The sequence below is a fragment of the Corythoichthys intestinalis genome, chromosome 17, assembly GCF_030265065.1.
Source record: "Corythoichthys intestinalis isolate RoL2023-P3 chromosome 17, ASM3026506v1, whole genome shotgun sequence".
Classification (NCBI taxonomy): Eukaryota; Metazoa; Chordata; class Actinopteri; order Syngnathiformes; family Syngnathidae; genus Corythoichthys; species Corythoichthys intestinalis.
The window spans coordinates 27,849,216-27,874,177 of record NC_080411.1 but is presented as its reverse complement, the minus strand read 5'-3'; the positions used below and the strand labels follow the sequence as shown (position 1 = coordinate 27,874,177).

Sequence of the window (24,962 nt, the reverse complement as noted above, 5' to 3'; positions counted from 1 at the left end):
TGAAATATTTAAGATTTTATGATGGCAGTAATGACACAGACTAACGCAAGTACATACAGTAAAATAGCTGTGGCCATTCAACTCTCATATTATAGGCTACACTGGATTATACTTTATGCTGAATGCTGAGCAGATTGTAAATAATATATTATACCATCATATAAACTATCAGAGAAGTCACACATACACAGAGATACTAAATATCGCTACATAATGATTACATGATACAGTCCTTGCCCAGTCCACTCATTAAGTTCAGCTGCTTCGACAAGGTTAGAGCCGCTGTCACAGGTGGTGATGGCGACTTCACGTCCCACGCAGAGAGCGTTTGTTTCAGGGTGAGAGCGATCATTTCACCCGTGTGGTCATCCGAGAAATAGGTTGTATCCAGCAACTCCCTCAGCAGCTGCACAGCTCCCACATGTTGTATATGAAATGTACAGTCAAACTAATGTATGGCTCCATGGTTCATTGTCCTTCTCGAGTCCAAACTTTTTCCAGACAACCGATGTCAAGTTCTGTCTTGGCACCAACACCACACTATGAGCATCAACTAATGCTATACTCGAAATGCCCGTGGCCTGGCTACCGTTCGCTGTTTCACCATTATCTGACTCATCATGTTCACTTGTAGCGTTAGCGTACCCGTTGGTAGCAACGGCCTTCTGTTTGTTTGATTTCGTGATAGTCACGTCATTTCACACTTACAGTGGTATGAAAAATTATCTGTACATTTTGGAATTTCTCACATTTCTGCATAAAATCACCATCAAATGTGTATTTGATCTTTTTCAAAATCACACAGATGAAAATGCAGCGTCTGCTTTAGCAAAAACCACCCAAACATTTATAGGTTTTCATAGTTTAATGAGGATAGCATACAAACAATGACAGAAAGGGGGGGAATAAGTGAGTGAAACATCTTCCTAAGGAGACAAAGAGCAATTGAAACCATTTTTTACCAAACATTTTAAGTCAAGTGTGTGCCCAATCACTGACGAGTGGCTTAGAACTGCAAAACACACACCTACTAAGAAATGCCTTGATGAGAAGCATTGTCTGATGTGATTCATGGCTCGGTCTAAAAAGCTGTCTGAAGACCTGCGATCAAGGATTGTTGATTTGTATAAAGGTGGGGAAGGATACAAAACCATCTCTAAAAGTCTGGATTCATCAATCAACAGCCAGAGAAGTTGTTCACAAATGGAGAGAGTTTGGCACTGTTTCTTCTCTCCCAAGGAGTGGCAGTCCACCAAAGATGACGCCAAGAATTCAGCGCAAAATAGTCAAAGAGGTAAAAAAGAACCCTAGAGTGTCTGCTAAAGACTTAACAGAAATCTCTGGCACAGTTCAGTATCTCTAAGCACATATCGACTATATGTAAAACTATGGTCAAGAATGGTGTTCATGCGAGGACTTTAAGGAGGAAGCCACTGCTGTCTAAAAACAACATTGTTGCTCGTGTAATTTTCGCAAAAAGGCACTTGGGCAGTCCATAGAAGTTTTGGCAAAATATTTACCAAAAGTGAATTGTTTGGAAGTAACACATAATGTCGTGTGGAGGAAAAATTGAACAGCTCACCAACATCAACACCTCATCCCCACCGTGAAGCATGGCGGAGGGAGCATCATGATTTGGGGCTGTTTCGCTAACTCAGGGCCTGGACAACTTGTAATCATTAATTGAAGAATGAATTCAAAGGTTTATCAGGATGTTTTGCTGGAAAACCTGAGGCCGTCTGTCGGACAATTGAAGCTAAAAAGAGGATGGATGCCGCAACAAGACAATGATCCAAAAGACAGAAGTAAATCAACTTCGGAATGGTTTCAAAAGAACAAAATACACGTTCTGGAGTGGCCAAGTCAAAATCCAGACTTGAACCCCATTGAGATGCTATGGCATGACCTAAAGAAATCATGCCAGACATCCCAGGAATTTGCCTGAACTACAGCAGATTTGTAGAGAAGAGTGGGCCAAGATTAGTCCTGAATTCCCTGATCTGCAGCTACAGAAAGCATCTGGTTGAAGTTATTGCAGCTGGGGGGGGGGCACAAAATATGAAATGTGATGGTTAACTTACTCATTTTCCCCCCTTCTGTCATTATTTGCATACTATCCTCATTAAATTCTGAAAACCTATTAATGTTTGGGTGGTTTTAGTTAAAGCAGACACTGTATTTTCATCTGTGTGACTTTTAACAAAGATCAGACCACATTTGATGGTGATTTTTTGCAGAAATGTGAGAAATTCCCAAAGTTATGGATACTTTTTCATACCACTGTAAGCACACTGGCTGTACTTTCTTAAAGGGGAATGAGAATAGCCGAACAACACATAGTCAACACAAGCTGAAATGTGTTATGTATATACGTTATATATGTATATGTTTTCATTTCATTATAAAAACGAATTTACCGACATGTTCAAAATTACGTCGGTTATGGTGAACCGTCTTGGTAACAGTAAATTTTCGGTAAACCGCCCGGCTCTACTGCATATGTTACTGTAACTACTAATTTGTACTACCATAATTTTAAGACTATAAACCACTGCTTTCTTCCCTTTTTGAGCCCCGTCACTCATACTCCAGTGCGGCTTTATTCATGTATTTATTACAAGCTAATTAGCGGCATGCATTGTGATGTAAAATATACTATACTGCAATATGGTCATTTGCGGCTTGTAGTATATGAACAAATTCAGTTTTCTTGTGAAATATGGTGGGTGCGGGTTATAGTCAGGTGTGTCTTTTGATTGAAAAAATTATAGTATTATTTAGGGCTGCAGCTATCGATTATTTTAGCAGTCGATTAATCGATGAACTAGTTAGTTCGAATAATCGATTAAACGGATAAGGAACATGAAAAATTAAAATACCTGAGCGGAGCCTCAAACGGTATTATTTTTGTTTTTGTTTTTGTTTGTTTAATGTGGATCTATGAACAGCAAAAGAACAGTTGGCTAACTTACATAGCAAAAGTCCACTAGCTTATATGCTATAAAATTCAAACTTTTTTTTTTTTTTTTTTTTTTTTACAAATCTCTTAACAAATGGATCAGACACATATTCCCCCCCCCCCCCCCCCAAAAAAAAACGGCTAAATATCCATATAAAGTAAATTATGAATGCATAAAACACATTAGCTCAAACAAAAACTCACGTTGGTCTGAACAGGGATCAGTTGGATTCAGCCATGTGAAATGAGGCAGATCATAGGGCATTGTATCCACCCTAATCAATAAAACTAAATGCAGACACTTAAAAAAATAAACCATTACAATGTCACTTCAATTGAATGAATACGCGAAGCAATACAGTTTAATTCGACTGTTTTTTTCTACTCGAGTTAATCGATCAATCGTTGCAGTGCTAGTATTATTACCCTTTCCAGACAATGATGTCACTAGACAGTTATTGTTTTCATTTTTTTAATTGAAGTGCTGTTCACAATTTTTTTTTTTTTTTTTTCATTTGACAGGAGAGTCATGCAGTGCCTTTGTCCAACGTCAACAGCGTGGCGAGTGAGGCAATAACGGGCAAAACAATTCGCCGTTTGCACTTTCAGGATGAGTTTACTGTGGGGACTGAAGAGAGCCCTCCAGAGACGGGTCTCTCATACACACAAATTAATTAAATGTTTTTCGCCAGTATTGAAGCTGATCCAGCACTATCTCACTCTATATGAAGCAGATGGTGTAAAGGATAGTCCTTCAAACAGCCACAGGAAGCAGAAATCCATCTCGATACTCCCCGACAGCGCAGGTTCATCACTGTCATAAACTTTAGGGTATAACTCACACACTGATTATGCATACTAATCACGCGCCTGGTTATATTTTGCAGGCGATATGACCATGGCATGCGAACGGGCTCGGGTCAACATAGATGAGACTCCGCCCAGTCCTGCTACTCAGAAGGTAAAATACCAGTTCTATCATATTAAAAATCAACACACTGTATCTTACTTTTGCTGCTGTTATTCACCTACGTAACATTGATACATGCAGTCTAGTCTCAAGAAGAGTGTGACCATGCAGCATACGCCCTCTGAGGTGTTTCACTACACGGACAGCGGAGGGCAGTCTGACGCCATCCACCTCAGCAAGAGTGGAACTATCTTCCAGGCTGCTAAGAAAGACCTGCTTGAAATTATCCAGTTGCAGGTGGGAGAAAGAGTCGACCTCTACCTTTTCATCCAAAAGCGTTTATTTTCTTTGTCAGGTTGCTACCCGCTGATAGCTACTATTCCTTCAATAAATCAACCTCTTTAGAGACTAGATTAGGGTGACCAAACGTCCTCTTTTGCCCGGACAAGTCCTACTTTCACGTAGTGTCCTCGTGTTCCGGGCGGGTGTTATGAAATCATAAAAATGTCCGTTTTTTATGATTTTTCACGGGACCAATTTGAAGAGAATCCCTCCGGCCGCTGGGTGGCAGCAGTTGACATGGCTCCTACTAGAATGGAGGGAAGTAGTAGTTCTTCTGGTTTTTGTTGGCAGTTTACACCTATCATGAGGCATTACCGCCATCTGCTGGGTTGACGATTTGGCCACAATGCCGGTTTTTTTTTTTTTTTAATTACGTATATAATGGCAACTGTTGACTTCTGTCTGAGCTTTGACTGTAAAATCCCGTTTGGTGTCGCATCGGCGCGCTGCTGATGATTGTAAACTTTCATAGCAAAGTTTGATTTTTGCCTCAGCTAGCTATCAGTAAGCTAAACCGCGCTAGGCATTATGGGAAACGTGGTTTTGAACTGCTACTTTTGGAAACATGCTGGTTGAATAGTTTGTCAGTTTTTTTTCAGTCATTGTGTGCAATCTAGAACATTGAATGGGAATATCAATTGAATGGGAATAACAATTTGTAAAGGACAATTGTTGCTATAGTAATTATAAAATGTTTAGTTGGCACATAGATAGATAGATAGATTTTTATTAACAGACTCAAGGTCCAACAACACAACACAACAATAGATTAAAAGACAAAATAAAATAAAGAAATGGTAAAACAATAACACAGCACTGGGTCTCCTAACGACCCACATTTAAAAGGCACGTATACCAGTGCTTCCAAAACCGAGACAAGTAGCGTGTAAAGCTGTACAAAATGTTGGTCAGGCCCAACACAATCACATTTTCTGAACCATTCAGACGACTGATAAACTTAAACATGTATATCCTTAAAACAGACTGGAGGGTATTCACCCGAGCTGCTACAAACATTGCTGAAGCACTGGTCCATCTGGGCCTTTTTAACAAAATTCTTAGTGAATCATTATATGCCACTTGTAGTCTCTGAAAATGTCCTTTGTTATAATTAGACCACAGATGCGCAGTGTAGAGTGGTGTACAATAAGCCTTAAAAAGGGCCACCTTGACCTCATCCGAGCAGTGACCAAATTTACGGGAAAGGATATTAGCTTGGACATATAACGAACGGCACTGGCGAAATATGTCCTCATTGTCTGTCAGCGTGTCGGTGATCATATGGCCGAGATATTTCACCTGACTGCAGGACTTTAATTCTTGACCAGCCAACTTAAAGTCAGGGAAGACCATATGTTTATCCCCATTTGATCTTACGATCATGACGACACTCTTAGCATCATTATATTTTATATCGTGTAGCTCCCCGTACCTGGCACACACAGTGAGCAGCTGCTGGAGACCAGCTGAACTTGGACTAAAAAGCACAGAGTCGTCAGCATACATAAGATGGTTCACCACCAACCCACCAGTCATGCAGCCAGTTTTACATCTACTTAACTGCTTTGACAAATCATTCATATAAAAATTAAATAAAATTGGAGATAAAACGCTCCCTTGTCTAACCCCATTGGTTACGTGGAAAGGCGCAGACACACAGTCATCCCATTTCACTTGCATTGTTTGGTGTGCATACCGATATTACAGAATTCTTAAAATATCGCTAGAAACACCCGCTTGGCTTAATTTCTTAAACAACTTTCCATGGTTGACACGGTCAAAAGCCTTGGAAGCGTCTAAAAAACACATAAGCACAGAGGAGTTTTTACTTATATATGTATTTACCAAAATGTGTATGTTTTTTGACTGGACTACATTTTCGTGGGTCTGCATATATATATACATATACATATATGTATACGTATATACGTGTATATATATATATATATATATATATATATATATATATATATATATATATATATTCTTTTTTTTAAAGTCATTATTATTTTTTTTTTTTCCAGAGTGAGGGGGCACACTTTAAATATATTAAAGTGATACAGGCATCTTTGAGTGAACTTTGAGTAAAATTCAAGTATCTTGAGGCCGGGCTGAGTGTCCTCTTTTTTAGAAATCAAAATATGGTCACCCTAGACTAGATGGCATTTAGCCTCCTGTAATTTAAGGCTCATTTACAGTGTGTTCAGGTAAATTTTACCTTGGAGTCTAACGAAAACTGGTACTTTTGATTTGAAAATCGACTGATGTCCAAAATGTACTCGTTGATACAACGATGAACTTGTTTAAAAATGTTAACAAAGCCAAAATATGCTATGTTAAATTCATGTTCGCTCAAAATGTGAACTAGTTCTTGAAGTTCCATTCATTGAAGTTATTCAGCTACAATACTGGTTGTCTATGTGTGCACTGCAATTGACTTGCAACCAGTTTAGAGTGTACTCAACCTTTTCTTTGAAGTCAACTCAATAGGCTGCAGTTTGCTGTGAAACTGAACAGGACAAGTGGTACAAAAAATGAATGGAAGAATGGATTTTATTTTCCTTGAGATTTATTCTGCCACAGAACTGCTAATGATTTTTCCAGCAGTTTTAAATTATATCTATTTATTGCTATGAACGTGATTTAAGGTATTTTCTGTATATTGTTTTCAGGATCCAAGCCTACTTGAGGGAAGAGTGACCCTGCACCAAGTAAAAGCTGGTTCTGTGGTGGCTCGTCAGGGAGATCAGGTTAATCTAATTAAAACTCTTACATTTTTCCTATATCGATAATACATGTAATTGTTCTTCTTAACCCTGGCTACCATTGAGGCGCTAGACATCCAATCCCTTTTGACTTGGAGGGCTCGCAGCGATCATTTGCATTGCCATTAAAACCTGAGCATTCGTAGCAACTCCTCCAAGTTTAAATAAATTGGTTATCTGCTGTTGTCAATGACCGGAAAGAGATCTAAGAAAGAAAAAAACCTTTAGAGCAGTGGTTCTTAACCTTGCTAAAGGTACCGAACCCCACAAGTTTTTCAGGTGCATTCACCAAACCTTTCAGAATTTCACAATAAAGCTTTTTTTTTTTTTTTTTTAATTCAAAACCTAGAAAGCTAACATCTAAGTAAAATCATGTTCAAATTTCTTCCAGATTTCAAATTTACTACAAATATTTTTGCCTTTTGCTGTTGACGTTCACATGGAACATAAAATGAAAGTCATTTCATTATATTGTCACATCCTTGCATCACATAACTATCTTCATGGCGTGAAATATGCTTAAAACACCGCCATCGTAAGATGCGCGGTAGTCCTGTCGCAGGATGTGCGATTATTATTATTATTTTTTTTTTTTGAGCAAGTAAACTATTGGTTTGCTTCATAAAAGCAGCATGTGTGCTGAGACATACAGTGCCTTGCAAAAGTATTCGGCCCCCTTGAACCTTGCAACCTTTCGCCACATTTCAGGCTTCAAACATAAAGATATAAAATTTTAATTTTTTGTCAAGAATCAACAGCAAGTGGGACACAATCGTGAAGTGGAACAAAATTTATTGGATAAATTAAACTTTTTTAACAAATAAAAAACTGAAAAGTGGGGCTTGCAATATTATTCGGCCCCCTTGCGTTAATACTTTGTAGCGCCACCTTTTGCTCCAATTACAGCTGCAAGTCGCTTGGGGTATGTTTCTATCAGTTTTGCACATCGAGAGACTGACATTCTTGCCCATTCTTCCTTGCAAAACAGCTCGAGCTCAGTGAGGTTGGATGGAGAGTGTTTGTGAACAGCAGTCTTCAGCTCTTTCCACAGATTCTCGATTGGATTCAGGTCTGGACTTTGACTTGGCCATTCTAACACCTGGATACGTTTATTTTTTAACCATTCCATTGTAGATTTGGCTTTATGTTTTGGATCATTGTCCTGTTGGAAGATAAATCTCCGTCCCAGTCTCAGGTCTTGTGCAGATACCGACAGGTTTTCTTCCAGAATGTTCCTGTATTTGGCTGCATCCATCTTCCCGTCAATTTTACCCATCTTCCCTGTCCCTGCTGAAGAAAAGCAGGCCCAAACCATGATGCTGCCACCACCATGTTTGAGAGTAGGGATGGTGTGTTCAGGGAGATGAGCTGTGTTGCTTTTACGCCAAACATATCGTTTTGCATTGTGGCCAAAAAGTTCAATTTTGGTTTCATCTGACCAGAGCACCTTCTTCCACATGTTTGGTGTGTCTCCCAGGTGGCTTGTGGCAAACTTTAAACGAGACTTTTTATGGATATCTCTGAGAAATGGCTTTCTTCTTGCCACTGTTCCATAAAGGCCAGATTTGTGCAGTGTACGACTGATTGTTGTCCTATGGACAGACTCTCCCACCTCAGCTGTAGATCTCTGCAGTTCATCCAGAGTGATCATGGGCCTCTTGGCTGCATCTCTGATCAGTTTTCTCCTTGTTTGAGAAGAAAGTTTGGAAGGACGGCCGGGTCTTGGTAGATTTGTAGTGGTCTGATGCTCCTTCCATTTCAATATGATGGCTTGCACAGTGCTCGTTGAGATGTTTAAAGCTTGGGAAATCTTTTTGTATCCAAATCCGGCTTTAAACTTCTCCACAACAGTATCTCGGACCTGCCTGGTGTGTTCCTTGGTTTTCATAATGCTCTCTGCACTTTAAACAGAACCCTGAGACTATCACAGAGCAGGTGCATTTATACGGAGACTTGATTACACACATTTGGATTCTATTTATCATCATCGGTCACTTAGGACAACATTGGATCATTCAGAGATCCTCACTGAACTTCTGGAGTGAGTTTGCTGCACTGAAAGTAAAGGGGCCGAATAATATTGCACGCCCCACTTTTCAGTTTTTCATTTGTTAAAAAAGTTTAAATTATCCAATAAATGTTGTTCCACTTCACAATTGTGTCCCACCTGTTGTTGATTCTTGACAAAAAAATTACATTTCATATCTTTATGTTTGAAGCCTGAAATGTGGCGAAAGGTTGCAGGATTCAAGGGGGCCGAATACTTTTGCAAGGCACTGTAGCTTCCTGTATTCCTTTATATACAGCAATCTTAATCATCCACAGATAATCCCTTTTAGCCTGGATTAAATGGTATTATAGGAATACAATCATATATTGCGGTTTTGCAATTTTTAAAAATTTCTTAAATGATTAACAAATACATAAATAAATAAACGTAAATTGATGCACCTTAAATCTATAACGCAACTATATAAAAAAAAAAAATACAGAAACAAAGATGACATTTTGACAATGATTTTTTTGAATTTGATTAATTGTTTAAAGAAAATAAAACTAAGACGCAAAAACGAGAGGGGAAACTCATCTCATAAAATACTGAATGCAATACACTAATACAATAAAATGGTGAGTCAACCAAAGTCTTCCCAAACTAAGATATTCAAGTCATCTGTTGAAAATTCTTCTAGTTTTATTATTGCAATAAACTGTATACCGCAATATATCGCAAACCCCCAAAATGTCGCAATGTGTGTCTTCCAATATCATTCAGCCCTAGCGTAAAATTACGCAAATGTTTTTTTTTTTTTAATTATCTACACAGGTCACGCTATCTGTAGGTCCGTTATACTTCCTCATATCAAGTGTCAGTCAACCTTCCACTGAGCAAACCGATCTCACCTCCCATTAGATAGAGGGATGGCAGTTGAAAGAAATGGAATAAAGCCTGCAAACCAGTCCAAAACGTGGTCTAAAACGCCATTTTGCCTAGATTTAGTCAGCATACAAATAAGGGCTCTGCGTTTCACTGAACCCCTGAGCCAGTTTGTGAAACCTACAGAAGCGGTGGCTATGTTTTCGGTTCCGTTTCTCTGTTTATTTCTCTGTTTGTATGTTGGTGTTCAAGATAACTCACTTTTTAAGGGCTAAGAAGTAACAAAATAATCAAGAAATTCAATGTCATTGCCAAACGAAATAAAAATATTTGTTTTATACTCTGCAACACTCCCAGAAAAAAACAGAAGATGAAGTGCTGTAAACAGTACAGTGCTGTAGCATGTTTGGAGCTTTTGTTAAAAAAAAATAAAAAAAAAAGACTTTTTTTCGATATTGGATCCGGACTCTGTATCGGCAGATTCTCAAAATCCGGTAGTGCAAAAATATGCGATCGGGACATCCCTAGCAGCAAATAAGTTAAAAGTCACTCATCTGCCCTTTTTCTTTATAGGATGTCAGCATTCAGTTTGTGATTTCGGGCCTTCTTCATGTTTACCAAAGAATGATTGACCGCGAGGAAGACACCCGTCTTTTTGTGACGCATCCTGGAGAGCTTGTTGGGCAGCTTGCAGTCCTGACCGGAGAGCCCCTCATATTTACTGTCCGTGCTCAGCGAGACTGCAGTTTCCTCTCTATTTCCAAAACCCATTTCTATGAGTTAGTCCTCCTGAATTAAGTTATATTTGTATACAGTATTTCTGTTCTGTGCGCCGACATAATTTTTATTTTTTCTATTTAGGATAATGCGAGTGGAGCCAAAAGTAGTACTTAACGTCGCACACGCGGTGGTGAGGAGGATGTCTTCTTTCGTCAGACAGATTGACTTTGCACTCGATTGGATGGCCGTGGAAGCCGGCAGGGCTGTCTACAGGTACTTTCAGAAAAGTTATACTTATTATAGCCCTGCCATGTTGGCGCCCCTTTCCAAAGAGATAAACACTGATCTAGGCTCTTGAGCTTGTTATGTTCAATTGCCTTTAATGGAGGTATATTATCCAGGCAGGGAGAGAAATCCGACAGCACTTTCATCGTGCTCAGTGGACGACTGCGCTCTGTAATTTTGAAGGAGGATGGGAAGAAGGAGTTGATAGGAGAGTATGGACGCGGTGACCTGATTGGAGTGGTAAGGACCAAGATGGGCAGCAAGCAGGAGTGGTATGAACAAATGGCTGAAAACAAAAATCTTAAATAGTGGTAGGCTTAAATTGTCTTCAAATTGTCATGAATATTCTGCATTGATGATATACAAGAGTCTTGTCATTGTTATCCTTTCTCGTCACTTTATTGTTGATTTGGCACAATCTTGGCAAAAAGGGTGGAAAAACATTTTTTTCCCACTCTTATTTGGATTATCACCATAGATTACTATACAATTTTGGGCTTTCCCCCACCCCTCCGTTATGTTTACGTATGTGGTTTTTGCCTTATCCCAAAAACAAAAAGAAAAACATTTCAATTGCTTTTTTAACTTGGCAGGCTTATTAATCAACCTTAACTTTTAGGCTGGCAGTGGCGGTTTTAGGGGTGGGGCCACAGGGGCTCTGGTCCCACCTTTAATTTGAATGTCCCCTGAAGCGCCCCTGTACCCATTTTAGCACCAAGCATGGAAAACGCACAATGTAGACTTGCTGGCCAAAAATGATACTGCAACAAGATCAAAATATAGACCCTACTCACCAACATCACAGAATGACGTGTCGCTGTATCCGGCCGCCATATTGTCCGTCTCTGTTTAGCCCTATTCTCAATGGTTTCAATTAGTCGTTCAGTTTATAGAGCAATTCATGGAAGCCCCGGTGCTTTCAGACGCTGTAAACTCATTGGATGTGTTGCATAAAAGGCGTTATGTGGAAAAGCTTCAGTCTATCCATTCGCCAGATCCATATTTGATGCCTAAATCGATATTTTTCGACCCGCTGTCTTCGCCCTCTCTGCCTGACATCTGCTACCCTGATATCTACAACTAACTTGTCCACACAAAATCAGCCTATTCTCACGAAAGTTAGAAAAACTCTAAGAGCAGCACTCTAAGCAACATTACCCCGTGTGACCCAATTTTCTAACATAGCGACAATCAATTAAAAAAAAAAAAAAAAAGTTGACTGCGATGGCCGACGCTTCAAGGATAGGTGGATATTGGACTATTTCTTCAATAAAACACGCAACAACTGTGTCTGCCTCATTTGCAAAGAGACAGTCGCTGTTTTTAAAGAGTTCGATGTGACGCGATAATATTACCGAACAAGACACGCTGACATGTATGACATTACAGGGAAGATACGCAGCGAGAAATTATAGCAACTTGAAGCTAATTTAATTTCACAGCAGCAGTATTTCGCAAGAGCCCGAGGGTCGAAAGAGAATGCCACAAAGGCGAGATTGTTGAAATTATGAATTAAAAAAAATAATAATAAAGCAAATGTGACACACAGAAGGGCTTGCTAAAATTTCTTTAAATGTATTGTTCTACGTAAATCAGCCCAGGTAGCCCCCCACATTTTTACCACACCAAATCTGGCCCCCTTTGCAAAAAGTTTGGACACCCCTGTTTAACCGATGATCCGTAGACGAGGCCAGCTTCTTTCACTTGTTACCAGCTAAATATTATTCAAAAAATAAAGATGGTGGAAGAAATAAGCATCTTGAATTTGAAACGGTATGTTGTCGGCGATTAGCCTAGCAATGATCTTAATTGTGGTTGTCAGCCCAAAACCCTCTAAATATATATTAAGTGCATCTTACCAGATATAAAATGACTACTACATAATGCGTGGTAATCGTTTGGAGCCCAGTTTTCTCGTCGAATTGCAGCAGTCCATCTCGCTCTCCTCTCCGGGTCTCTCGGTATACGGTAGAACCTCAAGACTCTCAGTCTATCTTCTCTGTTATTGCAACCGACCGCCACACACGCCTTCACCATTTTGATTATTAATGTTAACGAGCAGAAAAACACGCCATAATAGGAGGAATTTACGTAGCGGTAATGCATCAACAACGACGAGTTGACGGACAATATGGCGCGGGGACGTGGTTGTGACGTCATGTGGGTAGGGTCTATCGACTAGCACCAAATGCCCTCCCCCTTTGGGTTGCCAGAATACTGCTTCACATTGGAGAAATTGCAGAAAAAGAACTTTTGGAAAGCGACTAGTCCTCTGCTCTGCAGAAGGTATATCTTATTTTTAATTTTTCAATGTAATAATGGCAACCTTTAGTAATGACGATTAAAAGAGCTGTGATACGAGGTCCAGGTTAGTTTATGTCACCATAACCGAAATGAGGGAGGGCTACTTTTCTCAATGTATAATCACACTGGAAAAGGAATATATCGTATGGTAATGCATTGACAGCATCCACAAAGACTATTTAATTGCGCTAGGCATGTGCCGGTATGATATTGTGACGGTATGATAACCTTAAGCCAAAATATTACGGTATTGCAATTACAGCTCTGTGTTACTTTGAGATATCTGGGGTTTAAACCCCCCCCCCCCCCCCCCAAAAAAAAAAAACAAAAAAAAACTTTTTTTTCCATTAAACAGGATTGTAATTTTTCAAAACATATTGGTAAACTTGAGCATAAGTATATTGTATGATATAAATTTTATATGTATGTGTATATATATATATATATATATATATATATATATATATATATATATATATATATATATATATATATATATATATGTATAACATTTAAAATAAATGCAGTCCTTTAGGTAAGCCTAAGCCCACAGCCACACCTCAACATTATTACCATCAGTAAAAAAAAAATTGAATTATTTTCCATAAAAAGCACATGTGTATGACTCGTATTATGTTTACATTATACACTCTTTCTCAACACAGACAGTTGCCAGAGAGAAAAAAATCTGTTAACTCCCGTAGCTAGTGGGAAACATTCACGACAGTGTTTACTAACCTTTAATTTTGTATAAATGCAAAATCATATTGGAGGTATTGCTTCCTCGGCAGCGACCCACACCAAACATGTTTTACGTGTCTATTGGCCCTCCTACTCCAAGCCTCAGCTGTCTGTAACTCTTCTGTAGCTGAAGTATCCCCATACCAGCGATTTTGTTTTCTTCGATAAGGAGGAAAAGTTAGGAGTTTCACCTCCTCCAGATAGCGTGTAGCACAGCTGACTCACTGACACTGAGCAACAACTGGCGGGGCAGGGTTGAGCCTTGCAGCTGCAAGCGAGGGATTTCTCCATGGATTTTTGGGACATAAAAAATAGCTAATACCTTATTTAGCTATACCTTATTTTTTGCGGTTTTGAAACCTTGACGTTTTCATACCATCGGCACATGCCTAAATTGCTTCATCCATTTTAATTTCCATTACCAACTAAATATATACACACGTAAAGACTTCTTTGTGACTATCTTTGCCCTGGTCAAGGGATCCACATGCTAAATAACATAGCACAACCAAGCCAAATGAATGCATGTACTTGTTTTGCTTGAGTGGTAGACAGTTTGTCAAAGTTGACGCAGCCTTATAGTTTACAGGGAATACAGAGCAGTGGCAACTCGAACGAAGACTGTAACTGGTCTGGTGATTGGCTAATAATGAACACTGAAGCAAGAGAGGAGCAAATTTGTGACGTTAAACCGTCTTTTAAAATGGGGAAATTTCTGTTTAACTATAGAGATCCATTTTAGTAGTATTTCCAAAAAAACATGTTTCTTAAATGTTTATTGAAATATTATGGCCATTTTATGAATAATTGAAGTGCAAATCTTACATTGTGCACTTTTAAACATTAATGCTTCGTTTTCTGTTTAAAATGGCTTTTCAAAAAATTATTGTTGCATGTATTATATCCATACTTGCACACAGTATGATTACGTACGAATTGTTACAAACTTAACTGGTTCATTTTTTTCTTGACAGTGTCCAGCAAATATGTTTTTACTGCCACATGTTGACCAAAACTAACTCTGGACAAAGATGACAGCGACACTTGGCCTCTGAGGGTTACATGTGGCCCCTGTTTCAGAAAAATCCTAGAACCGCCACTGGAGGGAAAAAAATGCCTCTGACTGATGGCGGAACCCAATCCCAAAAAATCCCTAGATTGTTTAGCACAAAATCTGATGTATCTCTGATAAATCATTTAAGAAAATGTGTGTAAAAGGGAAAAAAAACCCTCTGTTTACAACATTTACATAAATGGGAAAATATTTTCATAAGCAAAACACGAACAGCTGATTGTGTTAAGAAGCCTAATGGAGACTTGTTGCAGTGGGTTGTTTTTTTTCATTCCTGCATTAGTTTTATAATTTGCCACGTGGGTGTACATTTCACATTGTTTGTGTTTAATTGAGTCACATCCAACAATCTGTCAGAATTCATTAGCAATGTTATACTGTAAATGGATTTTTTTTTCTTTCTGACATGGTAGACCTAAAAATACCTGAGGTGGAGAATCCTATGGTTACTGTTACCTGGAGGCGAGAATCTGTCAATTTGCAGGAGTTATGTTCACACATTTCTGTTACTGTCTAAACATGAATTATGAGGTATAATTGTCTTTTAAAATAAGAAGGTGCTGCCTGACCACCGAAGGGTTTCATGTACAGTATTTAGTAAACTGTATTTGTTAAACCGCATTGGACTAAGAGCCACTGGGTTCAAAGCAAGGGGGAAAGTAGCGGCATGTACAATAGTCTGAAAATTAAAGTAGATAACAAAGGTTTTCGTGTTATGCAATTTACAGTGTTGTCATTCTTTGCGCAGGTGGAGGCCCTAACCCATCAAAACAGAGCCACCACCGTCCATGCTGTTAGAGACTCTGAGCTTGCAAAACTGCCCGAAGGCGCCCTAAGCTCTATCAAGAGGAAGTTCCCGCAGGTAGTGGCTCACAAAATTAAAACATATTCCTGTACATCAAGTGAAATAGTTGCTCACAGTACAGTTTATGCAATATTCCACATCTGTATCCATATCTGTATTTCCTATTCATTATTATTTATGATGGCTGTCTTTTTGGCTTCTCAAGGTTTTTTTCAAGACCAAATTATTTAATGGTGTGAATGTATATGATTGGTTGCTTGTTTAATATTTCTAAAAATAATTCCTGTAATAATTCCTGTCAAATTCCTGCTTCCCCACAGATCCTTGCATATATGTTAAGGTTTCTTTCAAAACCCCACTACTATTTCTCTAAAACACTATATTTGTTCTGATTTAACTGATTTATCATGCTAAAATGACGAAAAGGCTATTAAATCAACAAAATTTGTGATGCTGTTTTCGTAGCACTGGTATAATTTAGCAAACCTGAAGTATTTTGCTTTTTTCAGTCTTCCATGTCAACTCTGTAAATTGTATTTTTTTGCTGTTTTTTTTTTTTTTTGCTATTTTTTTTCCTTCTTTAAGTCAGCGATAGGCGAAACAAATGTATCAAAGTATCCAATATATCCTGAATTACTACATGACTGGTGAGAGGTTTACATACAGTGCTGGCCAAAAGTATTGGCACCCCTGCAATTCTGTCAGATAATGCCAAATTTCTCCCAGAAAATGATTGCAATTACAAATGCTTTGGTAGGAATATCTTCATTTATTTTGCTTGCAATGAAAAAACTCAAAAAAAGAATGGGAAAAATAATTCAATCATTATCATTTTACACTTCAAAAATGGGCCGGTCAAAGGTCTTGGCACCCTTTGAAAAATCATGTGATGCTTCTCTAATTTGTGCAATTAACAGTTCCTGTTACTTACTGGTACATAACAGGTGGTGGCAATAACTAAATCACACTTGCAGCCAGTTAAAATGAATTAAAGTTAACCTCAGTCCTGTGTTCACCACATTGAGCATGGAGAAAAGAAAGAAGACCTGTAGAAGAAGAACTGTCTGAGGACTTGAAAAGCAAAATTGTGAGGAAGCATGGGCAATCTCAAGGCTACAGAGATGTGACATATTTATGTCACACTGCTGTTGCCATAGTGTGCACTTCCTGTGGGTGGGGTATTACAGTATAAAAAGGAATCTAAGTTATGTCTCTGTGACATATATGCTGAGAAGCACACTGAATAAAGAAGTGTTGTTCCATTCAAGTCTCGGCCTTACATGTACGTAGATCAAGGAAGTACATTACAAGTCCATCTCAAAAGACCTGAATGTTCCTGTGTCTACCGTGTGCAGTGTAATCAATTAGTGTAAAGCCCATGGCACTGTGGCTAACCTCCCTAGATGTGGACGGAAAAGAAAAATTGACTACAACGAAAGATTGTGCGGATGGTGGATAAAAAACCTCGACTAACACCCAAACAAGTTCAAGCTGTCCTGCAGTCCGAAGGTACAACAGTGTAAACCCGTACTATCCGTCGGCGTTTGAATGAAAAGGGACTCTATGGTATGAAACTCAGGAAAACCCCACTGCTGACCCAGAGACATAAAAAAGCCAGGCTGGAGTTTGCCAAAACTTACCTGAGAAATCCATAAACGTTTTGGAAGAATGTTCTCTGGTCAGATGAAACAAAAGGTAGAGCTTTTTGGGAAAATGCATCAACATAGAGTTTACAGGAAAAAATAACGAGGCCTTCAAAAAAGGACACGATTCCCACAGTCAAACATGGCGGATGTTCCCTGATGTTTTTGCGGTTGCTTTGCTTCCTATGGCACTGGACTGCTTGACCTCGTGCATGGTATTATAAAGTCTGAAGACTACCAACAAATTTTGCAGCATAATATAGGGCCCGGTGTGAGAAAGCTGGGTCTCCCTCATAGGTCATGGGTCTTATAGCAGGACAATGACCCAAAACGCACTTCAAAAAGCATTAGAAAATGGTTTGAGCTGGTAACTTCTAAAGTGGCCAGCAACAAGTCCAGACCTAAATCCCATAGAACACCTGTGGAGAGATCTAAAAATGGCAGTTTGAAGAAGGCGCCCTTCAAATCTCAGAGACCTGGAGCTGTTGGGCAAAGAAGAATGGTCTAAAATTCCAGCAGAGCATTGTAACAAACTCATTGATGGATACCGGAAGCGGTTGTTCGCAGTTATTTTGTCTAAAGATTTTACTACCAAGTATAAGGCTGAGGGTGCCAATACTTTTGTCCGGACCATTTTTGGAGTTTTGTGTAAAATGATAAGGATTTTTTTTTTTTTCATTCTCTTTTGTGTTTTTTCATTGCAAGCAAAATAAATGAAGACACAGTGATACCTCAGCTCACGAACATAATTGGTTCCCAGAAAGTGTGTGTGAGGCGAAAAGTTCGTCTTCCGAACATTTATTTCCCATAAGAAACCATTAAAATGAGAATAATCCGTTCCCAGGTCCCCATAAAACATAATTTTCTACTAAATAAGCCTTAAAACTACACAAAAATATACCTTATTTTCTTTAATGTCTTCTGAGGCTTAACACTAGCCTGTGGTGGGGTCTTTTTCGGTCCCATAATAGCAAAAGTACACTCAATATGGTCCAAAATGTCTATCAAACACAAACCACGTCCGCACTCAACGAAAGGGAGGGGATGAACTGGGACGCCGTGAGCGTGCGTCAGCTTCTCGTGGCGCTGTTCGACCGCGTGGTTTGGTTCGTCTGCCGAAAACTAGTTCGTCAGCAGAGACTATATGCTCGCGAATTTAATGTTCTCGAGGCGAAAAGTTCGTGAGCTTAAGCGTTCGTGAGCTGAGGTATCACTGTATTAATACCAAAGCATTTATAATTGCAATCATTTTCTGGGAGAAATTGAGCATTATCTGACAGAATTGCAGGGGGTGCCAATACTTTTGGCCAGCACTCGAAATTGTAGTCTTAATAGTTGAAAATGTACACGCTTACATTACACATGCACACGTGGATAAAATCTGTTGAGACTAAAAACACACAACGATCACTAGAATAACTACATTGTGAACATTGTGTCAGTCTTTTAGATTAGAGACTTACTTTTGGAAAGTTTTTGCCTTGCAGGTTGTTACCAGACTCATCCACTTGCTTGGACAGAAGATCCTCCAGCAGGTTAATCTTCCTCTGACAGGTGTGTGCACTTACTTTATAAATAGTATATATTCATGACTGAAAAAAACTATTTGTTAACAATGACTGTGTGCCTTCAGGTCGCAGTTTGGCGCTGCACACCCCTGGCAGTAAATGGGACGCAGGCAACCAGGCGTCCAACCTCTCCACAGTGACAGTCCTACCCGTCTCTGAAGAGGTGCCGCTCACTGCTTTTACCCTGGAGCTGCAGCATGCACTCCTTGCAATAGGTAGAAAATTTGCGTATTATTTTTTGGAAGCTATGACTTTTCTGCTTTGTCCTCTTTTCTTACAGCAGAGTAAAGTTCTATATCCTATTTACCTTTGAGCTTAAGAAGATGTCATTCAAAAGACCTGATTGATTCTAAGGCTTAGTGACTATCTTTTTTCAATAAGGTCTCTCACAATACCATAATAGAGGACATTCAATTAAAAAAGGGAGCTACTTTTTAAGTCAATGGCTGCTATTGACGATGATAGACGTCCAATCCATTTGAATTGGGGGACATGGCAGCAAATGAACATTAGAAGGATGAAAAGAGCCACAAGGTTGGATGTCTATCATCGTCGATTGCACTAAAGGAGTTAACAAAACGTTCTATAGCAGCAGCCCGAAACTTAAACTCACATTTACCTCTTTCACATTCAGGTCCCACTCTTCTGTTGACCAGCGATATAATTAAGCAACGCCTTGGAGCTGCAGCGCTAGACAGGTATGATATATAACCTGTTTTCAAAGTTATTTAAATGATATAAGGTTTGCAGTGCAAACATCTTTTCATCTTATTCCTTGCCCTATTTCTTTCACTTCAGTGTTCATGAATATCGTCTGTCCAGCTGGTTGGGCCAACAGGAAGACATTCATCGCATAGTTCTTTATCAAACAGATTACACACTGACACCCTGGACTCAGCGATGCATTCGTCAGGCCGATTGCATCATCATTGTGGGCTTAGGCGAGCAGGACCCAGCCGTCGGAGAGGTGAGGTTTTAAGACCTTAAACTGCATGTTTTTTTTTTTTTGGAGGTGATTCTAGCTACTGTATATAAACCAGGGGTCCCCAAACGTTTTCCTGTGAGGGCCACATAACTTTTCCCTTCTCTGATGAGGGGCCGGGGTCAGTTTGTAACAGAAAAGGTGTGACAATTGCAGGAGTGCCTAAATGTAAAAAATTTTTGTTTTTCAGAAAGCCACAATCAAATAACCCTTTCTGGATGCTTCATGGAACAAAAGTAAAAAAAAAAAAAATAAATAAAACAATAAAAAAATAGTATAATATAATATACTAATAAATAATAATAACACTATTAATTAAATAGATAATGACCAAATAACCCTCTCTGGGTTCTTCACAGAAAAAAAAAGCCAGGAAATAAATAACACTACTGGAGAAAAAAAAAAAAAAATTGTTCAGGGGGCCGGACCATATGTGGAGCCCACGTAGTTTGGGGACCCCTGATATACACCGCAATTTCTGGACTATAAGGCACACATGACTGTAAGCCGCCACCCACTAAATTTGAAACGAAAATGGCATGTGTTCATAGATAAGACGAACTGGACTATAAACCGCAGCAGTCCTCACTTTGTTATGGAATATTTACACCAAAAAATATTAACCGGTAACACTTTATTTGGAAGCTGACTCAAGATATCATAATACCAAATGAACCACCATGAAGCTTTGAACCAATTGGCTGCAAAGCTTCATTGCTTCAAGAAGTTCATCTGGCCATCACTGCTCCCTTGGGGGAGACGGTGAACCTCTGCTGCCACCTGCTGTCAACATTGTTGTCGTCCAACATGCCTTCTAGCATGCATTGCAGCGCTACAGATGTAAATAACAATCAAAATTCATGTTCTGTGCTAATCATTTCTTCAGTTACTATTCCAGTTGTTTCATTAATTGCTACTTATGGTGTTTGGTAACACTTTATTTGACAGAGGCGCCATAAGACTAAGACTTAATAAGACATTCATAATTATGACATGACACTGTCATGAGCATTAATGAATGCTTGTAACAGATGTCTTTTGGTGTCATCCAGCAAATTATCTCACTTTTGAATGGATGTATAAGATCTGAGCTGGACATAAAGGGAGTTAGTGACATAATTTGCCGGATGAGACTGAATGACATCTGTCATAAGCATTCAGTAATTCCCATGATAGTGTCATAATTATGACTGTCTTATGACAGTCTTATGAGGCCGCTGTCAAATAAAGTGTTACCTATTAACCCAAATAAATCAACAAATAAGCCGCACTGGACTGGACTATAAGCCGCGTGATTCAAAATGAGGGAAAAAAGTAGCAGTTTATAGTCCGATCATTACGGCAACACAAAATCAGCAGAACGCTCAGTGACTCACCCATCCATGTTTTCTTTTTTCTTAAACAAGTTATTGATTGTGTATATTCACATGGTGGAATAATTCTATAGGGCGGAAAACACAGACAAGCTGAAAAGGCAGTTTCTGCTCTTGCACCCCTCTTTAAAATAAACTGCTGTATTTTAAGCCAAAAGAACTGTTCTGTTCAATAGAATAATTAGTCTATATGCTGCCATAGCAGATTCATGGCGCAATAAGCCCCCGAACTATTTTTAATTTGTCCGTTTTACCCTGGAAACCCCTGTTTACAGATGTCGCGCAACCGCTTTTGTTTCAACCTAGCCATAAAAAGAAGGTAAGTAATCATATTTATTATTCGAAATGTCTGTCATTTTTAGCTTAGAATCATTGTTATCTAATATTTAGTTTAAAAAAAAAAAAGACTACAAAATATTCACTCGCATATTTTAAACTTTTAAGCAAATTACGTCACAATGAAAAAATTGGCGTCTGTAAAAAAGTCACGGATATCTACCTCATAACTATCACTTAATTATATTTGTTACTGTCGCATTTTCCCCTATATTTTAGATGATAAATAATCGATCCAACCAAAGAAATATTGGGGGGGAAAAAATGTTTAAAGGGGTAAATGTATGAAAATGAAAATCTCGACCACTCCTTGATGTCTGTGATTTCTGCATCGCGACCCTTGTTATATTACCATGTTTCACCCATAAAACCCCCCCCAAAAATCCAGCTGTGAATGGCCACAGCTGGATTTTTCAAAATTTCAAATTTTTTCTTCCCCCAGAAAATTGAGATTTTAAGCTTTCCAATGATGTATCACAAATGCTTATAGGACAATTTTGAAATATGGCCAAATTGGGGGTCTCGGAGCGGAACTCAGGGTCACCTGAGGTTTTTCCGCCATAGACTACATTTTTCCAGATAACTGAACACTGACATTTCTTGAAAGGCACAATCCAACCCATTTCCATTATAAAAAGATATTAAAATTGTTATTACTTGGCGATATGGAAAAACTCAATGTATCACAATATGGGCTATTTTATATCCCCATATGCCATGATATTGTACATTTTTAGTTGTTTGATAAAAAATTATACAAAGATGGTGGAAGTTTTTCCCTTACATTGTTATTAATTGGCCTGTTACAAAAGTGAAATTCAGTAGTCTACATATCTACATATATTATCTACATACATACACAAATTCCCCTTTTAAATGGACAGTACTTATATAGCGCATTGATCTACATGGTTACCATGCCCAAAGTGCTTTAACACTCACACACCCTTTTTAACATTAAAGAAAATCCTGCGACTACTACAGGCTGAAGACTGTGACTAGCATCTACTGGCTCACTCCTACAGGCAACAATAAATCTGTAATTAATTAATAAAAAAAAATCTCACTCCTAGGATCGATGTGTATACATGCCTAGACTATACCTACCAAATGTTATTGTTATCCATCCACGAATAACGGAGGAATAACAATTATAATTCCACATTTAATTAATCTAACTAGTGAGCCCTGAGACAAAAAAAAAAATAAAATCGGGCTCCGAGGAGCGTTGATTATACACACCTAGAATATGCCTACCAAATGTCTTTTTGATCCGTTTATGGATAACTGAGGAATAGATAAAAAAAAAAAGATCGTGTACACGCAAACAACAAAAACTACAAAAACATAATCGGCAACTTGATTCATGATACATATCGAAAATGAAATGAATCGGTTTCCATAGAAAATGCTTCACACAAATGTTTTTCTGATTCTTAATCTCTTGAATCGTGATTATATCAACACATTTATCCATTAAATCAGGTACACCTTCCATAGCGGATTTGTGTTTGAGCCTATGGCATTTAAGGCTTCAGCAGAAGGATATTATGAAAGGGTAGAGGCAGGAAGTGCGCATCCAGCAGATGGAAAAGTAATTGCTTTCTCGGGGGAGAAATACAGAAATATAGGAATGTGTCCACATTTAACAAGAGATGGTGGAAGAGACAGAAAGACGGATCAATATTTGCTAGGACACAGAATGAGTCACAGCTGAGGATTTGATGTTTGGGGAACACACACATACTCACACATGATTTTTGTCCTGAAAAAAAAAACACATTTCAAGGTAGTACCTGTGCAGTAACTGTATTTTCATCATATTAAACACATTTACTATTTGCCTGCAAACAGTCACTTATCATTATTCTACACGTGAGCACTGCGGCACCTGTAAAATGTTGATGGCGTCCCTCTAGCTGGAACGCATGCTGGAAGGAAGTGCTGTGCGTGCCCAGAAGCAGCTGGTACTGCTGCACAAAGAAGATGGCCCACCTCCAAAGGGGACTGTGGACTGGCTTAACATGCGGAGCTGGATCTCCAGACACCTCCATCTATCATGTCCACGACGGGTCTTCTCGAAGAGGAGCCTGCCCAAACTGGTGGGCAATAATTGACTACGTTCAATAGACTTCACATCCACATCTTTCCGATTCTTGTTTGGTTTTAGTTGGAGCTGTATCAACGTGTATTTGAGAAGCCACCAGACCGCCACGCAGATTTCTCCCGACTAGCCCGAGTCCTCACGGGGAATGCCATTGCCCTCGTCTTGGGTGGAGGCGGAGCCAGGTAAAACTCAGCATGGTTTTATACAACCTCGAGTTGATGTTTTACACTTACACAATTTGAGGTTTTCTAAAAATATCAAGTTTTGAAAAATATTGTCTCGCAAGTCACAGTCATGCGAGGCATTAAAACAAACGTTGAAGACCTACAGTGTATCACAAAAGTGAGTACACTCCTCGCATTTCTGCAGATATTTAAGTATATCTTTTCATGGGACAACAATGACAAAATGACACTTTGCCACAATGAAAAGTAGTCTGTGTGCAGCTTATATAATAGTTAATTTATTTTCCCCTCAAAATAACTCAAAATATAGCCATTAATATTGAAACCCCTGGCAATAAAAGTGAGTACACCCCTTAGAAACTACGTACATCCCTAAATGTCCAAATTGAGTACTGCTTGTCATTTTCTCTCCAAAATGTCATGTGACTCGTTACATGAGGGCTGTCAGTATTGCTGGAGAGATTGAAGAGGTGGGGGGTCAGCCTGTTAGTGCTCAGACCATACGCAGGCTGACCCCCCACCTCTTTAATCTCTGCAGCAATGCTAACAGCAGTCTTGTAACAAGTCACATGAGATTTTGGAGGGAAAATGACAAGCAGTACTCAATTTGGGCATTTAGGGATGTACGTAGTTTCTAAGGGGTGTACTCACTTTTGTTGCCAGGGGTTTCGATATTAATGGCTATATTTTGAGTTATCTTGAGGGGAAAATAAATGAACTCTTTCATATAAGCTGCACACAGACTACTTTTCATTGGGTCAAAGTGTCATTTTGTCAGTGTTGTCCCATGAAAAGATATACTTAAATATCTGCAGAAATGCGAGGGGTGTACTCACTTTTATGACACACTGTATTTTAGGTTCCTTGAGTATCAAACCATACTCTGTCAGCATGTGTTTGATTTTTTTACAGGTGACTCGAAGCACACGCTCAGTTACTACTTTTACTACTTTTTTTCACCCCCATTCATTTTGTTTTCATGGCCTAAAA

At 38.9% G+C, this 24,962-nt stretch overlaps 1 protein-coding gene across 8 annotated transcripts in view; it reads left to right on the top strand.

Moving 5' to 3' along the window:
• Window positions 1–24,962, top strand: part of pnpla7a (patatin-like phospholipase domain containing 7a) — a 58,035-nt gene that overhangs the window by 11,118 nt on the left and 21,955 nt on the right. For 6 of the 8 annotated variants that reach the window (XM_057818873.1, XM_057818870.1, XM_057818878.1 and 3 more), the window contains exons 12-26: window positions 3,482–3,611; window positions 3,691–3,765; window positions 3,847–3,920; window positions 4,011–4,166; window positions 6,884–6,961; window positions 10,425–10,630; window positions 10,713–10,844; window positions 10,973–11,096; window positions 15,722–15,835; window positions 18,909–18,975; window positions 19,055–19,204; window positions 19,624–19,687; window positions 19,788–19,956; window positions 23,600–23,782; window positions 23,851–23,969. In XM_057818873.1, coding sequence (XP_057674856.1) covers window positions 3,482–3,611; window positions 3,691–3,765; window positions 3,847–3,920; window positions 4,011–4,166; window positions 6,884–6,961; window positions 10,425–10,630; window positions 10,713–10,844; window positions 10,973–11,096; window positions 15,722–15,835; window positions 18,909–18,975; window positions 19,055–19,204; window positions 19,624–19,687; window positions 19,788–19,956; window positions 23,600–23,782; window positions 23,851–23,969 — 1,841 coding nt within the window. The remainder of the gene's footprint in view (window positions 1–3,481; window positions 3,612–3,690; window positions 3,766–3,846; window positions 3,921–4,010; window positions 4,167–6,883; window positions 6,962–10,424; window positions 10,631–10,712; window positions 10,845–10,972; window positions 11,097–15,721; window positions 15,836–18,908; window positions 18,976–19,054; window positions 19,205–19,623; window positions 19,688–19,787; window positions 19,957–23,599; window positions 23,783–23,850; window positions 23,970–24,962) is intronic. The other 2 variants (XM_057818871.1, XM_057818875.1) reach the window with 1 other exon arrangement.